The sequence below is a fragment of the Mustela putorius genome, unplaced genomic scaffold (assembly GCF_011764305.1).
Source record: "Mustela putorius furo isolate JIRA1106 unplaced genomic scaffold, ASM1176430v1.1 tig00003870_pilon_pilon_pilon, whole genome shotgun sequence".
NCBI classification, from domain to species: Eukaryota; Metazoa; Chordata; class Mammalia; order Carnivora; family Mustelidae; genus Mustela; species Mustela putorius.
The window spans coordinates 8,238,971-8,264,375 of record NW_025422022.1 but is presented as its reverse complement, the minus strand read 5'-3'; the positions used below and the strand labels follow the sequence as shown (position 1 = coordinate 8,264,375).

Genomic DNA, 25,405 nt, shown 5'->3' with positions numbered 1-25,405 from the left:
CGGAACATACACAAAATACACAGGAGATACTCCCTGAAGTTCCTAGGGAACAGGGGACAGTGTATCACAGGTCATTATAGAAACTCTTCTTCATAAGACTTATTAAAAACAAAAGAAGTAGCTGACTTTCTTAGCACATAGAAACAGACAGAAAGCCAGACAAAATTAGGACACAGAGAAACTTCCAAATGAAAACAGGACAAAACCACAGCAAGAGACCGAAGCAAAGCAGATATAAGTAATATCCCTGATAGAGAATTTAAAGTAATGATCATAAAGATATCAACAGACTTGAGGAAAGAAAGTGGAGAACATCAGTAAATCCCCTAATACAGAGATTAGGAAAAAAAACAATCAGATGGAGAACATGAAATTTTAAAAATACAGTTGATGGAATAAGTAAGAGTCTAGATGAAGCAGAGGGATGAATTAATAACCTAGAAGAGTATTGGAAATTAATTAAGCTAAATGAAAGAAGAATTATGCAAAACAAGAATAAACTTAGGGAACTCAATGACTCCATTAAAATAGTAACATTCATATTATAGGAGTACCAGAAGAGAAAAAAGGGGGCAGAAAATTTAAAGAGAGCAACTTGAAAACTTCCCTAATCTGGGGAAGGAAAAAGATATCCAAACCCAAGAGGCACAGAGATCCCCTTAAAAGAGGACCCCTTAAGGAGGTCCACACCAAGACACAAAGTAATTAAAATGCCAAAAAGTAGTGATAAAGACATTTTAAAGAAGCAAGAGAAGACAGTTACATACAAGAGAAACCTTTAAGGGCATGGGCAAATTTTTCAGCAGAAACTTTGTAGGCCAGAAAGGAGTGGCATGATATATTCAACATGCCAAAAGAAAAAACCTGAAACCAAGAATACTCTATCCAGCAAGGTTATAATTCAGCATAGAAGGAGAGATGGAATTACCCAGACAAATAAAAACTAAAAGTTGTCATGACCTATAAACCAGTCCTATAAGAAATATTAAAAGCGACTCTGAGTAGGAAGAAATGCCATAAGTAAAAAATGAAAAACAAAAGAAGTAAAAATACAATTTCAATAAAAGATCAGAAAGGGATTCATAAAAGGACACTATACCTAAAACATGGGAGGCAGATGTTTAATCACTAATAAAGAGGTTTACACTCAAGTGACCATCAAGTAAATACAGACTACTATATGCAGAAGATGTTCTATACAAACCAAATGGTAACCAGATCAAAGGCTGCTAATACATATGGAAAGAATTAAGAGAAAGGAACCCAAGCATATCACTAAAGAAAACCAACAGAGAGTGTAAGAGATTTTCAGAGAAAAACCTACAGAAACAAGAAAATGGCAATAAATACATATTTATCAATTACTGTGCATGTTAATGAACTAAATGCTACTCTTTATAGGATGACAGAGTGGATTAAAAAAAAAAAAAGACCCATTATGTACTGCCTATAAGAGACTCATTTCAGACCTAAAGATACCTGCAGATGTCCTCACATGGACAAATGGAAGAATATTTATCATGCAAATGAATGCCAAAAGAAAGTCAGGGTAACCATAGACAAAATAGACTTTAAAACAAAAGCTGTAACATGAGACAAAGGAGTACAGTATTTAATAATAAAGGAGACAATCCAATAAGATAACAATTGTACATACCTATGTACGCAACATATTTTCATGTTATTTTGTGTATTTGGGTACATAATCGATAGTAATACAATAACAGTAGGAGACTTTAACTCCCCACTTATATCAATGGACAGATCATGCAAACAGAAAAGCAACAAGGAAACAATGGCTTTGAATGACACACTGGACCAGATGAATTTAACATAATCAGAATATTCCATTCTAAAGCTGCAGAATTCATACCTTTGAGTGCTCATGGAATCTTTTCCAGAACAGATCATGCATTAGGTCACAAAACAAGTCTCAAAAAATTTAAAAATAATAATAATAATAGAAGTTCTACCATGTTTCTTTTCTGATTACAGTGCTATGAAAATCAATGCCAATTAAAAGTCTGGAAAGAATACAAATATATGGAGGTTAAATAACTTGTTATTAAACAATGAATGGGTCAACCAAGAAATCAAAGAAGTAAAAAATTACATGAAAACAAGTGAAAAAAATGGGAACACCAAAATTTTTTTATAAACATATATTTTTATCCCCAGGGGTACAGGTCTGTGAATCACCAGGTTTACACACTTCACAGCACTCACCAAAGCACATACCCTCCCCAATGTCCATAACTGCACCCCCTTCTCCCAAACCCCCTCCCCCCAGCAACCCTCAGTTTGTTTTTTGAGATTAAGAGTCACTTATGGTTTGTCTCCCTCCCATCCCATCTTGTTTCATTTATTCTTCTCGTACCCACTTAAGCCCCCATGTTGCATCACCACTTCCTCATATCAGGGAGATCATATGATAGTTGTCTTTCTCCGCTTGACTTATTTCGCTAAGCATGACATGCTCTAGGGAATACCAAAATTTGTGGAATGCAGCAAAAGTGGTTCTAAGAGGAAAGTTTTTGGCAATACAGGCCTATATCAAGAAGTAAGAAAAGTCTCAAATAAATGACCCAACCTTACACTTAAAGGAGGTACAAAAAGCACAAAACCCAAACCCAGCAAAAGGAAATACTAAACACTACAGCAGAAATAAGTGATAAAGAATCTAAAAACAAACCAACAGATTTATGAAACCGGAAGCTGGTTCTTTGAAAAGAGCAATAAAATTGATAAACCTCTAGCAAGACTTAGAAAAAGAAAGGACCCAAATAAAATTACTAATGAGAGAGGAGAAACAACCAATTCCTCAGAAATACCTCTGTATAAGGGAATAGCATGAAAGACTATATGCCAACAAATTGGACATCCTAGGAGAAATGGATAAATTCCTAACATAATATACCAAAATTAAAGCAGGAAGCAACAAAATTAGAACGGACCAATCACCAGCAATGAAATTGAATCAGGAGTCGAAAAACTCTTTCCCCAAAAAAGTCCAGAACCAAACAGCTTCACAGGCAAAGTCTATCAAACATTTAAAGAGGAGTTAATTCCTATTCTTCAATTATTCCAACAAATGGATGAGGAAGGAAAATTTCCAAATTCATTCTATGATGCCAGTGTCCCCTTTATACCAAAACCCAGTAAGGACACCTGAAAAAAAGAACTATATATGAATATAGATACAAAATCCTCAATAAAGTATTAGCAAACCAAATCCAACAATACATTTAAAAAATCATTCACCACAACAAAGTAGAGTTTATTTCTGGTACGCAAGCGTGATTCAGTATTTGTAAAACAGTGTGGTATGACGGTTTATATTTTTAATAAAAATAAAACAAATTGAAAGAATCAGGGAGCATTTACAGGAAAGAGAATTTTCACCTGCCCAGCAAATGTCACAGAAAACTTCTAGTAAATACTTCATGGGTGTGATCCCATTATGTTTTTTTCAACAACCTTAGGAGAGGGATTCCTCGATTATCAAACATTACAGATGAAGACACAGTGGCCTAGAGGGATTAGTACTGTGTCCAAGGTTACACATAAAGCAAAGATTTGAACCCAAGTACTTTTATCTAGGGACCCAAATACTTAACCAGATGTTATAGTTGATATTTGCACATATATCCTCAGAATGGGCTAGGAAGTTGCATTTTGGTTTGTGAAGAAATAAAAAAAGTGTTAGCTTCTTCTACACTCCTATTTTTACAGAAGATTCTATTCTTTTTAAGAATACCTTGGGAAAGGGGTCCCTGGGTGGCTTGGTGGGTTAAAGCCTCTACCTTCAGCTTAGGTCATGATCCCAGGGTCCTGGGATCGAGCCCCGCATCGGGCTCTCTGCTCAGCAGGGAACCTGCTTCCTCCTTCTCTCTCTCTGCCTGCCTCTCGGCCTACTTATAATCTCTGCCTGTCAAATAAATAAATAAAATCTTTAAAAAAAAAAGTATACCTTGGGAAAGCAGTAAAAATTATTACCTTCATTAAATCTCAACCCTTGAGTATGTGTCTTTTTATATTCTCTGGGATTAAATGGGATAGACACGGAGCACTTTTGTGACACACACAAGTACAGAGGTTGTCTCAAGGAAAAAGACTTCTGTGATCATTTGAGTCATGAGATGGACTAGCAATTTTTTTCTCTTTGAAACACTTTAGGTGAAAGACCTGACAGGTGATAGCAGAGATTTTCTCAAAAACAAATGAAGTGAGCCTAACATAACTGACAATCTTTTGCCAAGGATAAAATTCAAGTTTTTCAGTGAAAAACCTGTATTTGAAAAATTTAGAAATGTCAACACAATACTTCCCAATACTAAAGGCATTTCTGATGAAAATTATGGGGATATTAATGTGATTTTTTTATTTTAGATAATAAAATGCATCAACATTTTTTAATAGATTTTATATATTTATTTGACAGATCACAAGTAGGCAGAGAGAGGGGGAAGCAGGCTCCTTGCTGAGCAGAGAGCCCGATGCGGGGCTCCATCCCAGAACCCTGGGATCATGACCTGAGCAGAAGGCAGAGGCTTAACCAACAGAGCCACCCACATCAACATTTTTAAAAGCTGTGTAACTCAACTAAAATTTTATAATCAACTAATGAATGATGTCCCCAAATCATTCATTTGTAAAAGATGGACTCAAATTACAAGACAGACCAATGGATTTTAATGAAACTAATTAAGTTCATGAAGACAAAATGCAGGGGAAGATGGTGGAATAGGATGACCGTAAGTTCACTTCATTCCATAGAAACACCTAGATAACAGCCACATCAGGGCAACAAACCCAGAAAGGGACCTAAAGAATGGCAGAACAGACTGTTCATTGTTAATGATAGGAGGCCATATCAACGATGAGAGGAACATAGTGGGAATATCAGGAAGCAAACTCCCATCAAAGATACAAGGATGGAGAAGGAAGAGAAGAGTACCCCACACCAGGTATCCCAGGCATGGGGGACCTACACAGGAAAGGGGAATCCCCATAACACTTGGCCGTGAAAACCAGTTGGGGTTACCTCTGCGAGTTTTTCCTATTAGTGGCATTGAATTCTGGGTACTCTAAAAAATCAGTGGGCATGGCTCTGGAAAGGCTGGGGCGGGGTATGATAGGAAATAGAGTCCCCACCATTAAAGATCTGCTATAACAAACAACCCTCCAAGATACAGTATAGAAGCACCAGTTTGCACCTGGGCTACTCAGGAAGATTTATTTACTAATATCAGAACAGGTGCTGGAGGAGTGAGCCTAACATAACCTTTAGGGAACTTCTGTAAGAACAAAAGAGCTGGTTGGTACTATTCCTCTCCCTCCTCCCCAGCCTAGATACCTGGACACCTGTAGGCATCTAACTTGCTAACATCATGGACCCCACACCCACATTCTCCTGTGGATCTATCCACCCAAGCCAGCCCACATTCCCTTCAGCATGAGTCCCTCAAAAACAATGTGTGATGCATCTCATAGTGCAAGCAACCCCAACAGTGACCAATGCCACTCCAAAGTGACTCCTGCTCTGGGGAAAATAGGAAGATAACAATACACACCAGTTTTACTGCAGTCCTAGCAGTGGGCTGGGTGCAGACACTTGGTCTGACTGCAGACCCTGCCCACCAGCAAAAGCCTCTTTGGGACAACACAGAGAGGGCAGGGTGCTCTCCAGTTCAGTGCAACTGCAGGCCCAGCAGATGGTTGGAAGGAGGTATCTAGTGTGAGCCAACTGTAAGCCCAACACTGGTCCCTTAGCAGCAGAGGAACCAAACACTGCACAAAATAGACAATGTGAGCCATTGTAGCTGATTGAAGGTAAGCATGGCTCAGCAACTGTAGAAGGGCACACACAACACATCCCTGAAGGGTCTGGTTCTAGTAAACAGGAGATAACTGCACTAGAAGAGCTTCTCTTCAAAGGCAACTACTTTCAAGAGCAGGAGACATAGCTGACTCTCCTATCACACAGAAACAGAAAGGTAGTTGAAATGAGTAGGTCACAAAAGAAAGAACAGGACAAAAATCACAGCAAAAGTACTAAATGAAACAGATAAGCAATAGGCTTCCAAGTAGTGGTCATAAAGACATTGGACTTGAGAAAAGATCGGAGGATCGCAATGAAACCTCCAACAAAGAAAAATATAAAAGGAACCAATCAGAGATTAACTTGACTGAAATTAAAATGCACTAGATGAAATAGTAGACAGAAGAAGAACATATCAGTGAGCTGGAAGACAGTAATGGAAAGCAACCAAGCTGAACGACAAAAAGAAAAATAAAAAATGAAAAAATTTGTTAAGGGAACTCAAACATCATTAAGCTAAATAACAGTTGCATTATAGGGATCTCAAAAGGAGAAGAGAGAAAGGGGCAGAACATTTCTTTGAACAAATCATAGCTGAAAATGTGCCTGATTTGGGGAAGGAAACAGAGCTCTAGATCCCTAAGAGTCCCAGAGAAACACCAACGAAAATCAACCCAAGGAGGCCCATACCAAGCCATACTAATTAAAATGACAAAAAGTAGCAATAGACTTTTAGAAGCAGCAAGAGAAAAAGAAAACAGTTACATAAAAAGGAATCACCATAAAGCTATCAGCTGATTTTTCAGCAGAAATTTTGCAGGCCAGAGAAAGGTGGCACATGTTCAAAGTGCTGCAAAGAGAAAAACTGCAGCCAAGAATCCTCTATTCAGCTAGACTATCATTCAGAATAGAGAGGTAAATAGTTTCCCACACCAGAGTTAAGGATCTCATCACCACTAACCAAGCCTTACCAGAAACAGTGAAGGGAATTTTTCTGAGTGGGAAGAAAAGGCCATAATCAGAAGTAAATTAGGAAAGGGAAATTTTTCACAAGCAAATGAAAAATAATAAAAGCAGGTTACTCACTTATAAAACCAGTACAGAGGTTAAGCACAAAAGCAGTAATATTAATTACACTTGTAAAAATTGGTCAAGGGGCACCTGGGTGCCACCTGGGTGGCTTAGCTGGTTAAACATCTACCTTTGGCTCAGGTCATGATCTCCCAGGGTCCTGGCATCAAGCTCTGTGGGGAGTGTGCTTCTCCCTCTGCCTGCTGCTCCCCCCTGCTTGTTCTCTGTCAAATAAATAAAACCTTTTTTTTTTCATGTTTTCTTTATTTTAGAGAAAGAGAGAGAGGAGGGGCAGACAGAAAGAGAAAACCTCAAGCAGAATCCCCAGTGAGCACAGAGCCCTATGTGGGGCTCAATCCCAGGATCCTGAGATCAAAACTGGAGCCAAAAACAAGAGTCAAAGCTTAACTAACTGAGACACCCAGGAATCCCTAAATAAAATCTTAAAAGAATTAAAAAAAAAATCAAAGAATTCACGAAACAAAATCCTATTAAGTATGACATCATATACATAAAACAGGGAGGGCATAGGGGCACCTGGGTGGCTCAGTTGGTTCAACGTCCAACTCTTGGCTTTCATTCAGGTCGTGATTTCATGGGTTGTGAGATCAAGCCCCATGATTGGCTTTATGCTCAGTGGGGAGTCTACTTGAAGATTCTCACCCTCTGCCCCTCCTCCCCCTTTTCAAATAAATTATTTTAAAAATGGGGAGGGAATAAAAATGTAGTACTTTTAGAATGGGTTAGCACTGGGTTAGCAATGGATTCACAAACAATGAATCATGGAACAGGACATCAAAAAACAATGATGTACTGTATAGTGACTAACATAACACAATTAAACTTGTGTGGCTATTAACTTAATACAGACTGTTAGCATAGGATGTTCTATATAAACCTAATGGTAACTACAAATCAAAAACCTGTCATAGAAATACTAAAAATAGGGGCATCAGGGTGGCTCAGTTGTTAAGCATCTGCCTTCAGCTCAGGTCTGGATCCCAGGGTCCTAGGATTGAGCCCTGCATCGGACTCCCCACTCAGCGGGAAGCCTGCTTCTCCCTCCCCCACTCCCTCTGCTTGTATTTCTTCTCTCTCACTGTCCAATAAAATAAAATAAAATCTTTAAAAAAAATACTAAAAATAGAGAGAAAGGAATCTAAGCATATCATTCAAAGCCATCAAACCACAAGGGAAGAGAAGGAAGAACTATAAAAATCCATAAGTAACAAAATGGCAATAAGTGCATAATTATCAATAATTACTTCAAATATAAATGGACTAAATGCTCCAATAAAAAGACATAAGGTAACTGAATGGTTAAAACAGGATCATCCATATGTTGCATATAAAAGACTCACTCCAGACCTACAGACACTTGCAAATGAAAGTGAAGGGATGGAAAAACATTATGCGTATGGAAGTGAAAACAAAGCTGAGGTAGCAATACTCATTTCAGGTAAAAACAGACTGTAAAACAGGCTATCACAGGAAACAAGAAAGGACATTACTTGATAAAGGGAGCAGTCCAGCAGGAAGATCTAACAATTGTAAATATTTATCCACCCAACACAGGAACACATCCAAACACATAAAGCAGCGACATCAGACATAAAGAAGATAGCTATCAAAATTCAGTAACAGTAGGGGACTTTAACACACCACTAACATTAAAGGATAGATTATCTAGACAGAAAGAAAACAAGGAAATAGCTTTCAATGACACATGGGAGCAGATCAATCTAACAGATATATTCAGATATATTCAGGATATATTCTATCCTAGAACAGTGGACTACACCTTTTCAAGTGCCTATAGAAGATTCTCCATAATAGATCACATGTTAGGCCACAAGTCACAACAAATTCAAAAAGGTTGAAATCATAGTATGTATCTTTTTCCCCTGCAATGATAGGAAATTAGAAATCAATATGAAGAAAAAATTTGGAAAGAATGCTACTACATGGAGGTTCAATAATAAGCCAGTAAATAACAAATGCATCAACTGAGAAACCAAAGGAAATCAAGAAATACATGGAGACAAATGAAAACACAACAGTTCTAAATCTTTGGGACACAGGAAAAGCAGCCCAAGAGTGAAGATTATAGCAATACAAGCCTACCTCAAAAAGCAAGAAAAAAACCTTAAACAATCTAATCTCACACCTAAAGGAGCTAGTAAAACAACAACAAAGCCCAAACCAATAGAAGGAAAGAAATAAGATTAAATGAAATAAAGACAGAAAAAACTTCCAAGAGTACAAGTTAACGGAACCAGGAGCTGATTCTTCGAAAAGAACAACAAAATTGATCAACCTTTAGCCCAGTCTCAAAAATAAAACAAAACTCAAAAAATCAGAAATGAAGAAATACCACCACAGAAATACAAAGGTTTGGGGCACTTGGGTGGCTCAGTTGGTTAAGCATCTGCCTTTGGCTCTGATCATGATCTCTGGGATCGAGCCCTTTGGTGGGTTCCCTGCTCAGCGGGGAGTTTTTGCTTCTCCCTCTTCCCTTCTCTCCACTCACGCTCCTTCTCCCACTCATGCTTTTAATTTAAAAATCTTTAAATTAAAATAATAAACAAGATCACTCAGCAAGTGAGTCACATAGCCAGAATTTGAACATAAATCTTCAAATAAAAGTCTGTTTAAAAAAAATACAAAGAATTAGAATATTATGTAAAATCATACACCAACAAATTACACAATGGAAAATTTCCTAAAAACATGGAACCTAAAACTGAATCAGGAAGAAACTGAAAATTTGAACAGACTAATTACTAGAGATGAAATTAAATCAGTAATAAAAAAAGCACTCCCAATAAACAAAAATCTGGGACCAGATGGCTTCACAGATGAATTCTACCAACATTTACAGTTCAGATAATACTGATTTTTCCTCAAACTATTCCCAAAAATAAAAGAAGAATGAAAGGTTCTAAATTCATTTGACAAGGCAAGAATTACCCTGGTACTAAAACCAGACAGACAATACAAAAAAGGAGTAATGCCCTATGCTTTACAAGATTATTTTGAAATGAGCTTCCATACACACAATGACCTGAAACTTTTTACAGAAGTCAGGTGACACTGCAGAACCTAAACTGAGTATTATCTTGTCTAAGAAGGATGAAAACACTGTACTTATCGTCACATCAATGATGAACTAGCAGTAGCCATAGCTCCTGGCTGACCACGTAACCTAAAACTTCTAAACTTCCCACAGAAAGTTCTTTGCATTGAAGCCAGAGATAGTAAAATGTCTACACCTAAGGGCACTGATTGTCATCTCATAACTGCTTTGCCTGGATTTTTCCGAAGAAATGGTCCTCTGATTTTAAAATCCCATGTTCTCTCAGCACTTTCCTTGAGCCATGGGGAGCCTTCCTTCCACCCAGTGTAACAATCAGTAGGATAAGTATTTTTGTTTTCAGTTAGATAAATCTTTGGGTTAAAAAGAAAAAAAGTCAGCTTGTATTCTGATAGGTCAACTTTGAATTTTATGTTCTCAATATCTCCCAGTAAACATTCAGAAGGTACAGCCTATCTCACCTGCTTCACTGTTCAACAGTGGCATCATCTGAAAACTGGAAGTCACTAAACACCTATCAGCAAAAATGTGGTTGACCCTAGTCAGAGGAAATCTTCAGAAGAGGGTACACAGTAATGAGCACAGACTCTGTGTTAATAACAATAGTAACAATAATAATAGCTATATTTATTGATTGTTCCATAAATACCAGATATTGTTCTTAGCCCTTCACAGGTCTTAATTCTTTTAATTGTTCACAACACCATGACGTAGGTATTATCGATGTTTTGCAGATGAGGCAGTTGAAGCAAGGAGAGAAAAAGTACCTTGCTCAAAAGTTACCCAGCTAGAAGTGGTAGAGCTAGGTGAAATTTGAATGTGCTTAACTTGTCTGGCTTCTAAAAACATGATCTTACCATGTTTATTTCCCTTAAATATAAGCTAGCATTCACTGAATACTTACTAAAATCCAGACACTATGCTAAGTATATGACATCTCTCATTTAATCATTTCACTTTATGGGTAAGAGAACTGAATTCACAAGTGTTAAGTAACCTGTCCAACTTAGTAAGTGGTCAAGTCAGGATTTAAACACAAATCCAACTCCAAAGCATAAATTTTAGTACCATATTGCATTCTATATGTAACTACTAAAATGTAATTAGTCACTCTTCAAAAGTTAAAAAAAAAATAGAGGAAAAAGGAAAATGATTCATTAAGGTTAGTAAGTGCAACAACTCGTATATCACTTTGAAGAAAACCAAAAGAAGAAGGCATCTAAATAGACAGGAAAGTCAAGTGGCAAAGCAATTAAATTTGAATGAAATAAGGACCTATCAGTATTTGGAATTCTAAAAGGCTAAGCCATCATACTCATTGAATAAGAGCCTGAAAGAAAGCTGATAGGAAAAATGGCAGAATGAGACTAAAGTAAGTGGAAGAAAAAGCAGAGATGTTACTGTAAATATCTTATACAGTACAATTTTAATTGGCATAAATAGAATGGCAGAAACAAAGCCAAAATAGTAATAACCAGCTGCTTTAACCAGACCATGCTTAGAAAACAAGGTTCAGTAGTAAGGACTACACTTTAAAAGGAATAATTATCAAATTAAGTGAAATAGTGATAATGCCGAAGACATCCGGATACTGCGTCATTTGAGTTTCTATCTCTAATCTAGATCTTTCCCTTAAGCCTTCAACCATGGTTAACATAGCCTAGAACCTCCATTTAACACTAACACATCTTCTTCTTGAAACCTAAACTTTCCTGTGTTTCCCAATTATTCAGTTAGCCAAGCTAAGAACCTTAGCTGTTTACATGGTCTCCACCTCCTCCCTTACTCCACAATATCTACCCTAGCTGCCAGTGAATCCATCCTTCCTCCAGAAGCTCCTGAATAGAATTACCATTATCTCTTGCCGGGATCACTTCTATGGTCATTATTCAGCTTTCTTGCCTTTTGCTCTATCTCCAAACCTTTCCAATTTACTGCCTATATTAGTAATTTTAAGCTACAGTTTTTCAAAACTAAGTCATGACCCATTGGTAAAATTAGTTTAGTGAGCAACTTTTAATGTAATAGATTAGATCTTACATTAGTTTTTAAAGAAATTAGTATACATAATAATATATTACTGTAAAACTTGTTTCAAATACACATTTATGGGTATGTCTGAGAATGTGTACTGATTTAAATGCATTTAAATCATGATTTAAATGCATTTCTGAGGGTCTCAGTCCAACAATTTGAGAAGCATTAGCTCTCACAGATGAGTAATCTCAATAAATTACAAGATGACTACCCCATGCTTAATGTTCTCCAAAATTTCATTACTTTTCAGATAAATTACAAATTCCTTAGTGCTCTGCACAGGGGTTTCAGGACCTGACCTCTGCTTACCTCCCAGGGTTCATTCAATTCTTAACACTTCCTGGTCTGAATTCTGTGGCTCAGAGAACAGCCTTCCTCCCAGTTCCCTGACAGGGCTCTGCACACCCACACTTTGACTGCATACCTTTCTCCCTTCCTGGAGTCCTCATCTCTCCCCCTTTACTGGAGAAGAGTAACATCATCCATTGAAGAATCATCTCAGCCATCTTCTCCACATGTTCGTTGACTCTCTAAAATTTGTTCTTGCTCTGAGCACATCAACATAATATTCACTTTCCTACAAGTGTGACTGTGTCTGCTTAACTATAGATCTGCAAGGTCCTTAAGAAAACTATTGTGTCTTGAGTATCCATATTCCTAGCACAAATCCCATAAACAGGTGACCCTAAACATTTCCAGAAAAAAATAATTCTGCACATCAATGGGACTAATAAATCCTAGTATTACAGGTCAGTGGACTAACCACCTATAAAAAGAATTTTCTAGTAGGAGAATTATAAGTAATCACTAGAAATGTGTAATGTTAAAAGAAACATCTTCTACCCCATTAGGAGTGAGCTTCTGCTACCTCCCGTCCCTTGCTCATACTACTCTTTCCCTTTACTCACAATTCACTTTTCCATATGTAGTATGGAAATTTGATTTGGATTTGTCTGCCTGAAACAACTACAAAACCAGATAGAACATACAATGTTTTTTCAGATGTCGTACATCAAGCAATGCAAAATAGTGACCACTAAGGAAGAGTAAACAAGTGAAGGGAGCACTACAGTTGCTTCACAACACTGCTTGGAGAGAATCCCTGGGCTGCCATGCAGGGAGAAGAAACAGGCAAAACTCAACAATGTCCCTAAGTAGGGGAGAGACATGTGTGGTAAGAGTCTGCAGGAAAGAGAACCAGAGAGGACAGAGCTATAGAGCGTGTGTGTTCAAGATCTGCAAAGGAGTCTTAAGTCTTGAGTGGAGTATTGGGATCATTAGGTTCATGTGTCAGCTTGACTGGAGTTAAGAGGTGCCCAGATTAAATATTTCTAGGTATGTCCATGAGGACGATTCTGGAGGAGACTGGCGTTTGAATCAGTGGATTCAGACTATTCTCCCTGACATGGGTGGGCATTATCCAATTCACTGAGGACCTGAATAGAAAGGTGGAAGAGAAAACATTGTCCCTTTTACTTCCTCCCTTATGCTTAAGCGGAGATATTGGTCTTCTCAGGACTTTGGCCTGGAATCGACACCATTTACATGGTTCTCAGGCCTCCTTTGGACTTGTAATCACAATCACATCATTGAAAACCCTGGGTCTCCAGCTTGTAGGTGGCAGATGTGGGACTTCAACTTTCACAGTCATGTGAGTCAATTCCTCATAATAATTCTACTTCTTATATATTTATCATATATTTTCCATTTTCCTGGAGAACCCTGACTGATACAAACACCAATCATGCATATTATGCTGCCTGAAGCTGGCAAAAGAACCATTCCAAGGAGAGAGAGATATAATCTCCAGAACTCAAAGGACTGGGAATAGTTTGTGTTTTTATTAATCATGGAGAAAACTTCTAATTCATGGAGCATTCATAGGTACAGTATTCACAAGAATATTGAATTAAGGATGGGGAATAATTATCCCTAAATTAAAGGCTACTTTACTCTCACCTAACAAGGCTTAAAAGCAAACCTCAAAAGGATCACTTGGCCTTAAAATAACTAAGCCACATCCCAGAATAAAGTACAAGGAATTTACTAGAATACACAAGTATCCAATTACCAAGCAGGTATTGGTTGAATTCTATCATGAATTCTAGCATCAAAAATTGCTAGGCATGCAAAAAAGCAGGAAAACAACGCATTATGCGAAGAAAAATCAATTGATTGAAATCAGCTTTAAAAATGTCACAAGAGATATACCAGCAGACAAGTGTATTAAAAGCAGTTCTAATGACTACATTAGAAGTAAAGTGAAGAGAAGAAGGTTGAGGATAGCTTGAAGATATTACATAGAGGTATTAAAGATAAAACCCTCAAAAAGAACTGCTAGTGGTGAAAAACAATGTCTGAGATGACAAGTACACGAAATAGGATTAAGAACAGTTGAATACTATAGAAAAGATTAGTAAACTTGAAGATACGGCAATAAAAACTAAAACAAGAAAAAAAAATCAATTCATCAGTAAGCTGTGTGATAAAGCCCTAGATACATATATATGCACATATAAATACATATTTATATGTATACATGTATTTAATGTATGTATTAATATATGTATATAAGTATATTTTTATATAATGTAATTTATTTTATATGTATTTATTTATATATTTATATGTAAATATATATTTATATATAAATATATTTATATGTAAATATATGTATATAAATATATACATATAAAATTGGAGAACTTGAAGGACACCAAAAAAGAAAGGCTAAACCTTTAAAGAAATACTGACTGAAAAATTTTTTTAATTTAAAAATTTTATTAGAGTACATGCACACACAAGCCAGGGGAATGGCAGAGGGAGAGGGAAAAGTAGGCTCCCTGTTGAACAGGGAGCCCAATATGGGGGCCTGATCCCAAGACCCTAGGATCATGACCTCCGCCAAAGGCAGACATTAAAACAACTGAGACACACAGGAATTCTGAAATTTTCTACATTTAATGAAAATCTATAAACTAATATCCAAGAAGCTTAACCCCTAAGCTCAAGATACATGAGAGGAAAAAACCCTACAGCAAATTCATGTCCCAATCAAATTGCTTAAAATCATTAATAAAGACAAAGTCTGAAAACCACTCAGGGGAAAAAAAGGCACCTTGCATATAAGAGAACAAATATAAGAATTATAACAGACTTCTCACCAAAAAAGATCAAGTGAGAAGACAATAAAGCAAGACCTTTAAGTTACTGAAATGAAAAACTGTTAGCCTAGAAATTCCATACCCAGTATCAAACATGTAATAGTTCTAAGAATCACCAAGAGATCTGCCCAAGAATATTAAAGTCTTTCCAGGAAAGGATAATTATACTAGATGAAAATTTTTATCTGTACAAAGGAATGAAGGGCTGTAGAAATGGTAAATATGTGCTAAAGTATAAGTTCTAATTTTAAAGTGTTTTAAAATTATAACTATTTTAAACAGCACTTACTAGAGGTTTATAATATGTGTAAAAGTAAATTGTATGATAAAAGTAGCAAAAAAAACCTTGAGTTGTGCTTAAGGGCTTATGTGTAAACTGATATGTTATCTGAAGGTTAAGGGTGGTAGGTTTTATATATCATAAACCACTAAAAAAAAAAAAGTGATACCAAATAAACAGACAAAGGAGATAAAAATGGAGCCATAAAATAATTTCCATTTATCCAAAATACATCAGAAAGAGGAAAAGTGAAACAAAAATATTGGCATGACAAATAGAAAACAAATAGCAAGATAGTATGAGAGATATAAATGCAACCAGATCATATAAAATATAAATGGTCTAAATATCCCAATAAAGAACAGAGACGATCATATTGAGATAAATAACAAAGCAAAACCAAATGCTGCCTATAATAAACACCTTAATATATAAACCCAAAAAGGTTGAAGGTAAAATAGCAGGAAAAGATATGCTATACTTAAACTAAGAAAAAGAAAGCAGTAGTGGCCATATTAACATACAACAGTTTTCAGAACAAAGAATATTGCCTGAGGTAATTCTGACATATTTGGTCAATTAATACTTGACAAGAGAGCCAGGAACACTTGAAGGGGAAGTAGTCTCTTCAATCAGTGATGCAGGGAAATTGGATAACCACAGGCAAAAGACTTAAATGGGACTCCTCTTTTACAATACTCAGAATTCAAATGGATTAAAGACTTAAACATAAGACTTGAAACCATAAGTCTTCTGGGCTGGGGGTAGGGGTGGTGGTAGGCAGGGTAAAAGTTTCTTGACATTTGTCTTGGCAATAATTTTTTGTATTTAACACCAAAAGCAACAAAAGTAAAATTTAAAAACTGGGATTACATCACACTAAAAACCTACGCAGCAAAAGAAACAATTAAAATAAAAATGCAACCTACCAAAAGGGTGGAAGTATTTGCAACTCCCTCTGGTAAGGGATTAATACCCAAAATACAAGAAGAACTCCTATAACTCAATAGCAAAAAACAAAGGAACCCAAGTTAAATATATGCAGGGGACCTGAAGAGAAAATTTTCCTAAAGAAGATAATCACATGGCTAATATATACATGCAAAGGTGCTCGGCACCACTAATCAGGGAGATAAAAATCAAAACCACAATGAGATATTACTTCTTACCTGTTAGATCAAAAAGACAAGAGTACAAGTCTTAGTAAGGATGTGGAAACAAAGAAAACCCTGGGGCACTATTAATGGAAATATAATTGTAAAGCAACTATGGAAGGTTAAACAGCTAGTATGGTGGTTCCTCAAAGATGTTTACATAGAACTACCATATGATTCAGCAATTCCACTTCTGGGTATATATCCAAAGGGAGCCAAATCACTGTTGAAGAGATATCTGCATCCTCACGTTTATTATAGTGTTATTTACAATAGCTAAGATATGGAAACAACTCGTCTATTGATAGAAGAATGGATAAAGTAGATGTGGTACACTATTTGGTCCTAAAAACGCAAATCCCATATTGTGCAATGACATAGATGGACTTTGAAGACATTATGCTAAGTTAAACAAATCAGAGAAAAAAACGTTATTTGATTTTACTTATGGAATTAAAGCCCTACTTAAACTGCAACACTACGAAGTGCCCATTGATAGACGAATGGATAAGGAAAGTGTGGTACATATGTACGCTGGAGTATTACTCAACCACCAACAAAATCCTGCCATTTGCAACAATATGGATGGACCTAGAGGGTACAATGATAAATGAACTAAGTCAGAGAAACACAAATACCCTATGATTTCACTCATATGTTGAATTTAAGAAAGAAGGAAACAAACAAACAAAAAACCAGACACCGAAATATAAAGAACTGGTGGTTGGCCAAAGGGAGGTCGGTGGAGAGATGTGTGAAACAGATGAAGAGTGTTAAGAGAACGATTATCTTGATGAGCTCTAAGAAATGTATAGAATTGTTGAATCATTATATTTTATTCCTGAACCTAATAGGACACTGTATATTATACTTGAATTAAAAAAAAAAAAACTTAACAAACTCATAGAAAAGAATATCAGTTTTGTGATTACTACTGGTGGGAGTTGGGAGGATAGGGGTCAACAGTGGATGAAGGTGATCCAAAGTTTCAAGCTTCCAGTTATAAGAAATGCAGGGGATGTAATGTAGATATATTTGAAAATTGCTAAGAGTAGATCCTAAAAGTTCTTCCCACAAGGAAAAAAAAATGTAATTTTATGAGAAGCTTTGTGTTAACTAAATTTACTATGGTAATCATTTTGTAATATATGCCTGTCAAGGCATTATGCTGTATACCTAAAATTTCTATAGATTTGTATCGCAATCACAACCAAAAAAAGTAAAACAGCTTTATTGCATATATGAAGTTTTAATGGTTTGGATAGAGGATCAAACCAGCCACAACATTCCTTTAAGCCATAATGGCTTAGAGAGCTGAGAAAGCTCCAGGAGAAAAGTTGGAATCTACTAGAAGTCGGTTCATGAGATTTAAGGGGAAAAAAAAAAAGAGAAAAAAACCTCCATAATATAAAAGTATAAGGTAAAGCAGCAAGTGCTGATGTAGAAGCTGCAGCAAGTTATCTAGAAGATCTAGCTAAAATAGTTACTGACAGTGGCTACACTAAACAGATTTTCCATGTAGACACACAGCCTTCAATTGGCAGATGCCATCTAGGACTTTCATAGCTAGAGAAGAAAACTCAATGCCTGGCTTTGAAAGACAAGCAGAGTCTCTTGTTAGGGAGAATGGAGCTGCTGACTTTAACTTAAAGGCAACGCTCATTTACCACTCCAAAATCCCAGAGCCCTTCAGAATGATGCTAGATCTACTCAGCTCATGTTCTATAAATGGAACAACAAAGCCTGGATGACAGCACATCTGTTCACGATGTGGTTTATTGAACATTTTAAGCCACTGTTAAGATCTGCTACTAAGAAAACAAGATTCCTTTCAAAATATTACTGCCCACTGACTGTGTGCCTGGTCACCCAAGAGCTCTGGTGGATATGGGCAACAAGATGAATGCTGTTTCAGACCTGCTAACCACATCCCCTCTGAAGCCCATGGATCAAGGACTCATTTCTACTTAAGTCTCATTTAGGAATGTATTTCATAAAACTATGGCTGCCACAGATATTGATTCCTCAGACATATCTGGGGAAAGTCCATTGAAAACCTTCTAAAAAGGATCCACCATTCTAGATGCCAGTAAGAACATTTATGATTTATCGGAAGAGGTTAATAGATCAACATTAAAAGGAGTTTGGAAGAAGCTAATTCCACTCCTCATGGATGACTTTGAAGGGTTTAAGATTCTAGTGGAGAATGAACTATAGATGTGGTGGATAGAGCAAGAGAGTTAGAAGTGGAGCTTAAAGATGGGACTGAGCTGCTGGAATCTCATGATAAAATTGAGCAGAGGAGTTGTTGCTTCTTATGGATGAAAAAAAGTGGTTTGAGATGGTATCTACTTATAGTGAAGATGCTATGAGGATTCTTGAGATGTCAACAAAGGTTTTAGAATATAATATAAACTTAGCTAATAACATAACAGGTTTTAAGAGGACTGACTCCAACTTTGAGAGAAGCTTTACCATGAGTAAACTAATAAAGAGCATCTCATGCTACAGAGAAACTGTTAATGAAACGAAGTGTCAATGTGGCGAACTTCATTGTTGCCTTATCTGAAGAAATCGCCCATCACCCCACCTTCACCAACCACCACTCTGACCAGGCAGCAGGAATCAACAGAGGCAAGAATTGCTACCAGCAAAAAGATTATGATTCACTGAAAGCTCAAACAGCATTTTTAAGCAATAATGTACTTTGAAAGTATATACAGTATGTGTCTAGAAAGAATGCTATTGCATAATTAATAGACTACAGGATAATATAATCCTTTCTTCTGTATGCATTGGGAAGCCAAATCATTTCACTTGCTTTGTTGCAACATTTGTATTGTGCTAATCTGGAACTGAATTTCAGTATCTCCAAGGCATGCCTGTACACAGTCCAGAAATAGAACTACACATATACGATCAAATGATTTCTTCAAAGTTTCCAAGAAAACTCAATGGGGGACAAATAATTGTTTCAGTAAATGATCTGGAATATTTGGACAGCCATATGCAAGAAAAGGGGAGGGGGAGAACAACCCTTCACATGATACAAAAATTAACATAAAATGGTAGCTGAAATAAGATCTAAAACATAAAGCTCCTAGAAGAAAATGTAGGGGAGAAAGAAAACGGGAGATGGCAGAGAAGTAGGAGACCCTGTTTCAATTGGTGCCGTAAAGTGAGCTAAATATCTACCAGAACACTCTGAACACCCATGAAACCAGCCTGAGTAGGATTATACACTTCTGGATCTCTACGGTGGGGGAAGACACCAGTGGAGAGGTAAAGCAGAGTGGGAACACTCGGACTAATACTGGAGGATAAGCAAAAGGGGGAGGGAGCCACCAGAAGTGACCCATTGGAAAGTAATACCCCAATATAAAAGTGCCCTGTGGTTGGAGTGTGGTTGGAGTCTGGTTAAAAGCACTCACAAAGAGCAAAAGATCTTAAGGGGCAACTGGTAGAATCGGGCGGTCACAGGCACGTGCTTAAGCCCACGGACCTAGGATGGCCCCTGCTGGCAAACACCTGTGCGAGAGAACATGCTGTGGAGCCTCCAGACTGTGGTCCCTGAGCTTGAGGCTTTCCACTGCTTGCACCACCGCTCGGCTGGGCACACTCCCCATTCTGCCCACACCTGAGAAAGCCTGGTGTGGGTGCCCGCTGCCAGTCTCTAGGACCGCACCCTTCCACGACCAGCCAAGGGTCTGAACACTCCCAGCCCATGCCTGAGCAAACCCAGCGTGATCTCTGGTCGGGATCTCTTAGCAGCAGCCTTCCTCAAATTGTGCAAACACAGGGTCTGAGTGCACCCCGCATGGGCCTGGACCCCAGACAGCAGGTGCAGCAAAAGCAGCCACTGCCGCTGAAAGCAGGCTCCTCAGACCAATATCGCTTGTGGTTTTAGTAGCATGGGTGCAGAGACAGGCAGGCACCTCAGGTGACCACTGGGATGGTATGACTGGGGGTGTGCATTGCCGGTGAGAGGTTGTGCTGTTCTGCTGAGTTTGTAGAGGGGGAGTCTGTGTGTTCTGGACCACCCAAAGGGGAGAAGACTGAGTCTTCTGAGACAGAGGTCTGGGGGCAGAGAGTTTGCTTTCCACTAAACCTCAGAAAAGCCCAAAAAGCTGCCAAAGAACAAAAACCTTCAGAGAACAAAAGCCTGAAAAACCAGTTTCCACAGAACCCAGTCCCTTGATAGGGGGCTGAACCACTCAACCCAAGCAAAACTGACAGGAGACCCAAAAATTCATTTTCGCTTTTGTTTCCTTTGCCTTTGGAGACATTATCTTGAAAGAAGTTGCTGTGGCTGATATTGAAGAGGTTACTGCCTTTGTTCTCCTCTAGGATTCTGATGGATTCCTGTCTCACGTTGAGGTCTTTTATCTATTTCGAGTTTATCTTTGTGTATGATGTAAGAGAATGACCAAGTTTCATTCTTCTACATATAGGTGTTCAATTTCATCAAGACCAAAAGTTTCTGCACAGCAAAGGAAACAGCAAAACAAAGAAGCAACCCACGGAATGGGAGAAGATATTTGTAAATGACAGTACAGACAAAAGGCTGATATCCAGGATCTATAAAGAACTTCTCAAACTCAACACACACAAAACAGATAATCATGTCAAAAAATGGGCAGGAGGCATGAACAGACACTTCTTCAATGAAGACATGCAAATGGCTAACAGACACAGGAAAAACTGTTCATCACTTGCCATCAGGGAGATTCAAATTAAAACCACATTGAGATACCACCTTACACCAGTGAGAATGGCCAAAATTAGCAAGACAGGAAACAACGTGAGTTGAAGAGGATGTAGAAAAGGGGAACACTCTTACACTGTTGGTGGGAATGCAAGTTGGTGCAACTACTTTGGAAAACAGTGTGGAGATTCCTCAAGAAATTAAAAATAGAGCTTCCCTATGACCCTGCAATTACACTACTGGGTATTTACCCCAAAGATACAATGTAGTGAAAAAAAAGGCCATCTCTACCCCAATGTTCATAGCAGCAATGGCCATGGTCGCCAAACTGTGGAAAGAACCAAGATGCCCTTCAACAGACAAATGGATAAGGAAGATGTGGTCCATATACACTATGGAGTATTATCGCTCCATCAAAAAGGGTGAATACCTAACTTTTGTATCAATATGGATGGGACTGGAAGAGATTATGCTGAGTGAAATAAGTCAAGCAGAGAGAGTCAATTATCATATGGTTTCACTTACTAATGGAGCATAAGGAATAACATGCAGGACATTAGGAGAAGGAAAGGATAAGTGAATTGGAGGACATCGGAAGGGGAGATGAACCATGAGAGACTGGACTCAAACAAGCAGAGGGTTTTGAAGGGGAGGAGGAGGGAGTTAGGCGAGCCTGGTGATGGGTATTAAGGAGGGCATGTATTGCATGGGTATGGTACATAAACAATGAATTTTGGAACACTGAAAACATTTTAAAACAAAAAATGTAGGGAAACTGATCATGAGTTTGCCTAAGATTTCTTAAGCACATCACAAAAAAAGCATAAAGTATAGAAGAAAAAAAATGAATTGGGAAAAATCAATTGAGCTTAATGAGAACTAAGAACTTTTGCTCTTTAAAGATATGTTAGAGTCAAGCCAGCACTTCCTAGGGATGTCCTCGAGTGAGTTCTTTTGTCCTCATGCCCTCCTTTAGCAAATGGAGGTGAAAATATATTCCTTAGGGATATGGTGAAGACTGAATATATGGAATTCAATGCATTTAGTAAAGGTTATAAGGTCTCTAACAAGCTGTATTAGCTATGTACATCAGGCCTTCAATAGCGATGAAAGATTAAAAAAAGACACTTATGAAAATAAAAAAAGTTAAGCCCTAGACAGGGAGAAAAGCTTAAACATACCTAATAAAAGGACATATATAGAATATATAAATAACACTTAAAGCAAATCATTTTTAATAGTGAAAGATTTCAAGATCTATTACCCAAGAGATAAAGATGGAAAATAAACACATGAAAAGATGATCAATACCATTAATCATTATAGAAATGCAAATTAAAACCACAATGAAATATCCTTACATTTCTGCTGGAAGGGCTAAGATTAAAAAGATTAACATTACCAAGTATTAGGAAGAGTATGAACATCTAGAACTCTCAAAGACTGTTGGTGGGAATGATAAATGGTTTAACCACTTTAGGAAACATTTTGGCAGTGTTTCTTAGAAGGTAAACGTACACCAACAATGATCCAGTCATTCCACTCCTATGTATTTACTCAAGAGAAAATACCCATCCATACAAAGGGTTATTTATGATCCCAAATGCTTTCCTTATAACAAAAAACTGGGACCTCAAATGGCCACCAGCTGGTGAATAGATCAACAAATAGTGGTAAATCCATGAAGGAACTATTACTTGGCAATATAGAAGAATGAACTAGTGCTATACATAATATGGATAAATCTCAAAATAATTATGCTGAATGAAAGAAGCTGGTAGGAAAAAATTATACACTTTGATTTCATTTATATCAGATTTTCATTTATATCATTGCAAACTCTTCTATCACGGCAAAAATCAGTGATTGCAAGGGGTCAAGTAAGGGGGACAAAAAGGGCAGGACAGAAGGATTTCGAAGGGGCGAGAACATCTTGGAGATGATGGATAGGTACATTATCTGGATTGTAGTGACTGTCCTTGGTATAGATATAGGTTAAAAACTCAAATGACATACTTTAAATATGCATAGTTTATTTTATTCCAGTTGTCTCTATATATATAAAGCTATAAAGAATTACGTATCCTATGATCCATTCTCCATAGGCCTACATGGAAAGGTAGCAAATCAATGTCAGGTGATATGTGTTTCCTCGCTCGGAATAAGAGATCAAAGGTATCACTGGGGGGTGTACTGGTAGAGATCTGTAGGTCAGGAGAACATCCCAGCACTACTCAAACGATTCCACAGAACACTGCACACAATGCTCTGTCCTTGTGCGGGGTGTGGCCGGATGCAGCAAAGATGGAAAGACAGTTGACTTATCCATTAATTGGTCACATTAATAGCAATCAACATGGCTTAATAACTTTAAAAGTCACATACCTGGATTTGTCATTTAATTTAGGATCCTGAATTTTTACTGATGGTTCTTGTAAATCTGAGGCATCCTTTGAAGTGACTTCCAATCATGGAAATTCAAAACAAAAATAGTTTAAGCTTCAAGAAAATATGTAAGTATACTACTCAAGTCTTAGGATAGTTTTTTTTCTTTTTTTTAAAGCTGACCTTGTTGTAGGTCATCTGGTTTCCATTTTTCAGGTGAACTATCTGCTGTATTTCTTTGCTGTAGAAAAAAGACGTTATGGTGACTTTGAAGTCCCTCTTTTAAAGTTCTTTTAGAGTCGCTTTTCTTTGGGCATGTAAAGTATTTCTAAATACTAAGATACTGGGTTTCTACTCATTAGACTGGACTCCTAATGACTGTTGGCGATTTCAAAAAATTGATGATATCTGCCCTCAGGAGTTTTGTCAGTACCAAAAACACTATGTTACATTTCTGTGTAATATACATGTAATCAAATATAAGAAAATGAGGACTGGTCTGAATACCTATATATGCCAAACAGTAAGTTAGGATTAAAAACAGGATGTAGAGTATCTAAGGGCTACAGTTTAAATGAGCTATTACCTCCATTTTATACATAAGAAGCCTTGGACTCAGTGGTATTAATTTCCCCAAGTTCCTATATCTAGTAAGTGAAAACCAAGTCTAACTGCAAACATTAAACTCCTTTCCCTTTATCTTAGTCTCTAGATTCAAAGTGAAGGAAGGAGGCAGAGCCAGCCAAGTCACATATTCCAAAGACAGCCAAGTTGTGTCAAAGAAGAGAACACATAAACATGTCAGGCAAAAATGATCTAAAGGAGAAGATAGTCCAAAAAAGGGAGAAATGGTTGGTTAGGAAAAAAAAATAAATGACAAGCCAGAAGTGGCTTCTACCAGTCTGCATCCTGGCAGACACAGTTCAGAATCTTGTACTCAGCCTCCCATACTCACATCAGGCTCAGACTGGTCATTTAAGGGGAGAGTTATTGGGCATTGGTCATCTCGGGCACTCATTAACTCTGCCAGCTTGGTGGATTCTTCTTTCTGGTCTATACACAGAGAACAGAGCATTAAAAGTGGGAAAGTAACCATACGCCGCCGTGGTGAACGCATTCTCTAATTGCGCTCCATGGGACCCCACACTGTAGGTACATCACCATCTATTGGTAAGAGCCGGTAGTTACATTCTGCATTAAACTTCCGAATCCAAAATTTATGGGGACTTTGAGAAATGACTTTGAAATAACTCCTAATAGATATAGGATCCATGCAGGCCAGCTTTGTGGTAGCCACAGCCATGACTCAGTTTTTCTCCTTTGTCATTTACATTTGACCCACAAGACAATGTATTGGGTAGGGAAAAGGGTTCAAAGTGGCTAGCAGCTTTGCTTTCTGTAGGTACAATGGTATACTAATTACTCTTCCACACCACAGGCTTGCAGTGACCTCTTCCAAGTAAGGTTTTATCATTGATGTTAAAAGGAATTCAGAGTAAGAAATTTAATTTCCCAATATACCTGTCTCTCTTTCAAGGGTACTAGAAATGTCAAGGTCTTCTTTCTCAAATTTACCAGAAAGTTCCGAGGAGCTTCTCATCTGGTCAGGCAACATCTGAAATGCAAGCCAAAATCCACATGACTTTTAAAAGAGGAGTAGTCTCTGAAAATTTTTGTTAAGGAAAACTTAAGGC

General features: G+C 37.5%; 1 protein-coding gene across 1 annotated transcript in view; it reads right to left on the bottom strand.

The window, feature by feature from the left end:
* The window catches only part of SYCP2L (synaptonemal complex protein 2 like), a 99,699-nt gene that overhangs the window by 37,232 nt on the left and 37,062 nt on the right, over positions 1–25,405 (bottom strand). Inside the window, 3 exon segments of the mRNA XM_013056767.1 lie at positions 4,965–4,987; positions 24,632–24,764; positions 25,233–25,326. Of these exon segments, the coding sequence (XP_012912221.1) occupies positions 4,965–4,987; positions 24,632–24,764; positions 25,233–25,326 (250 nt within the window).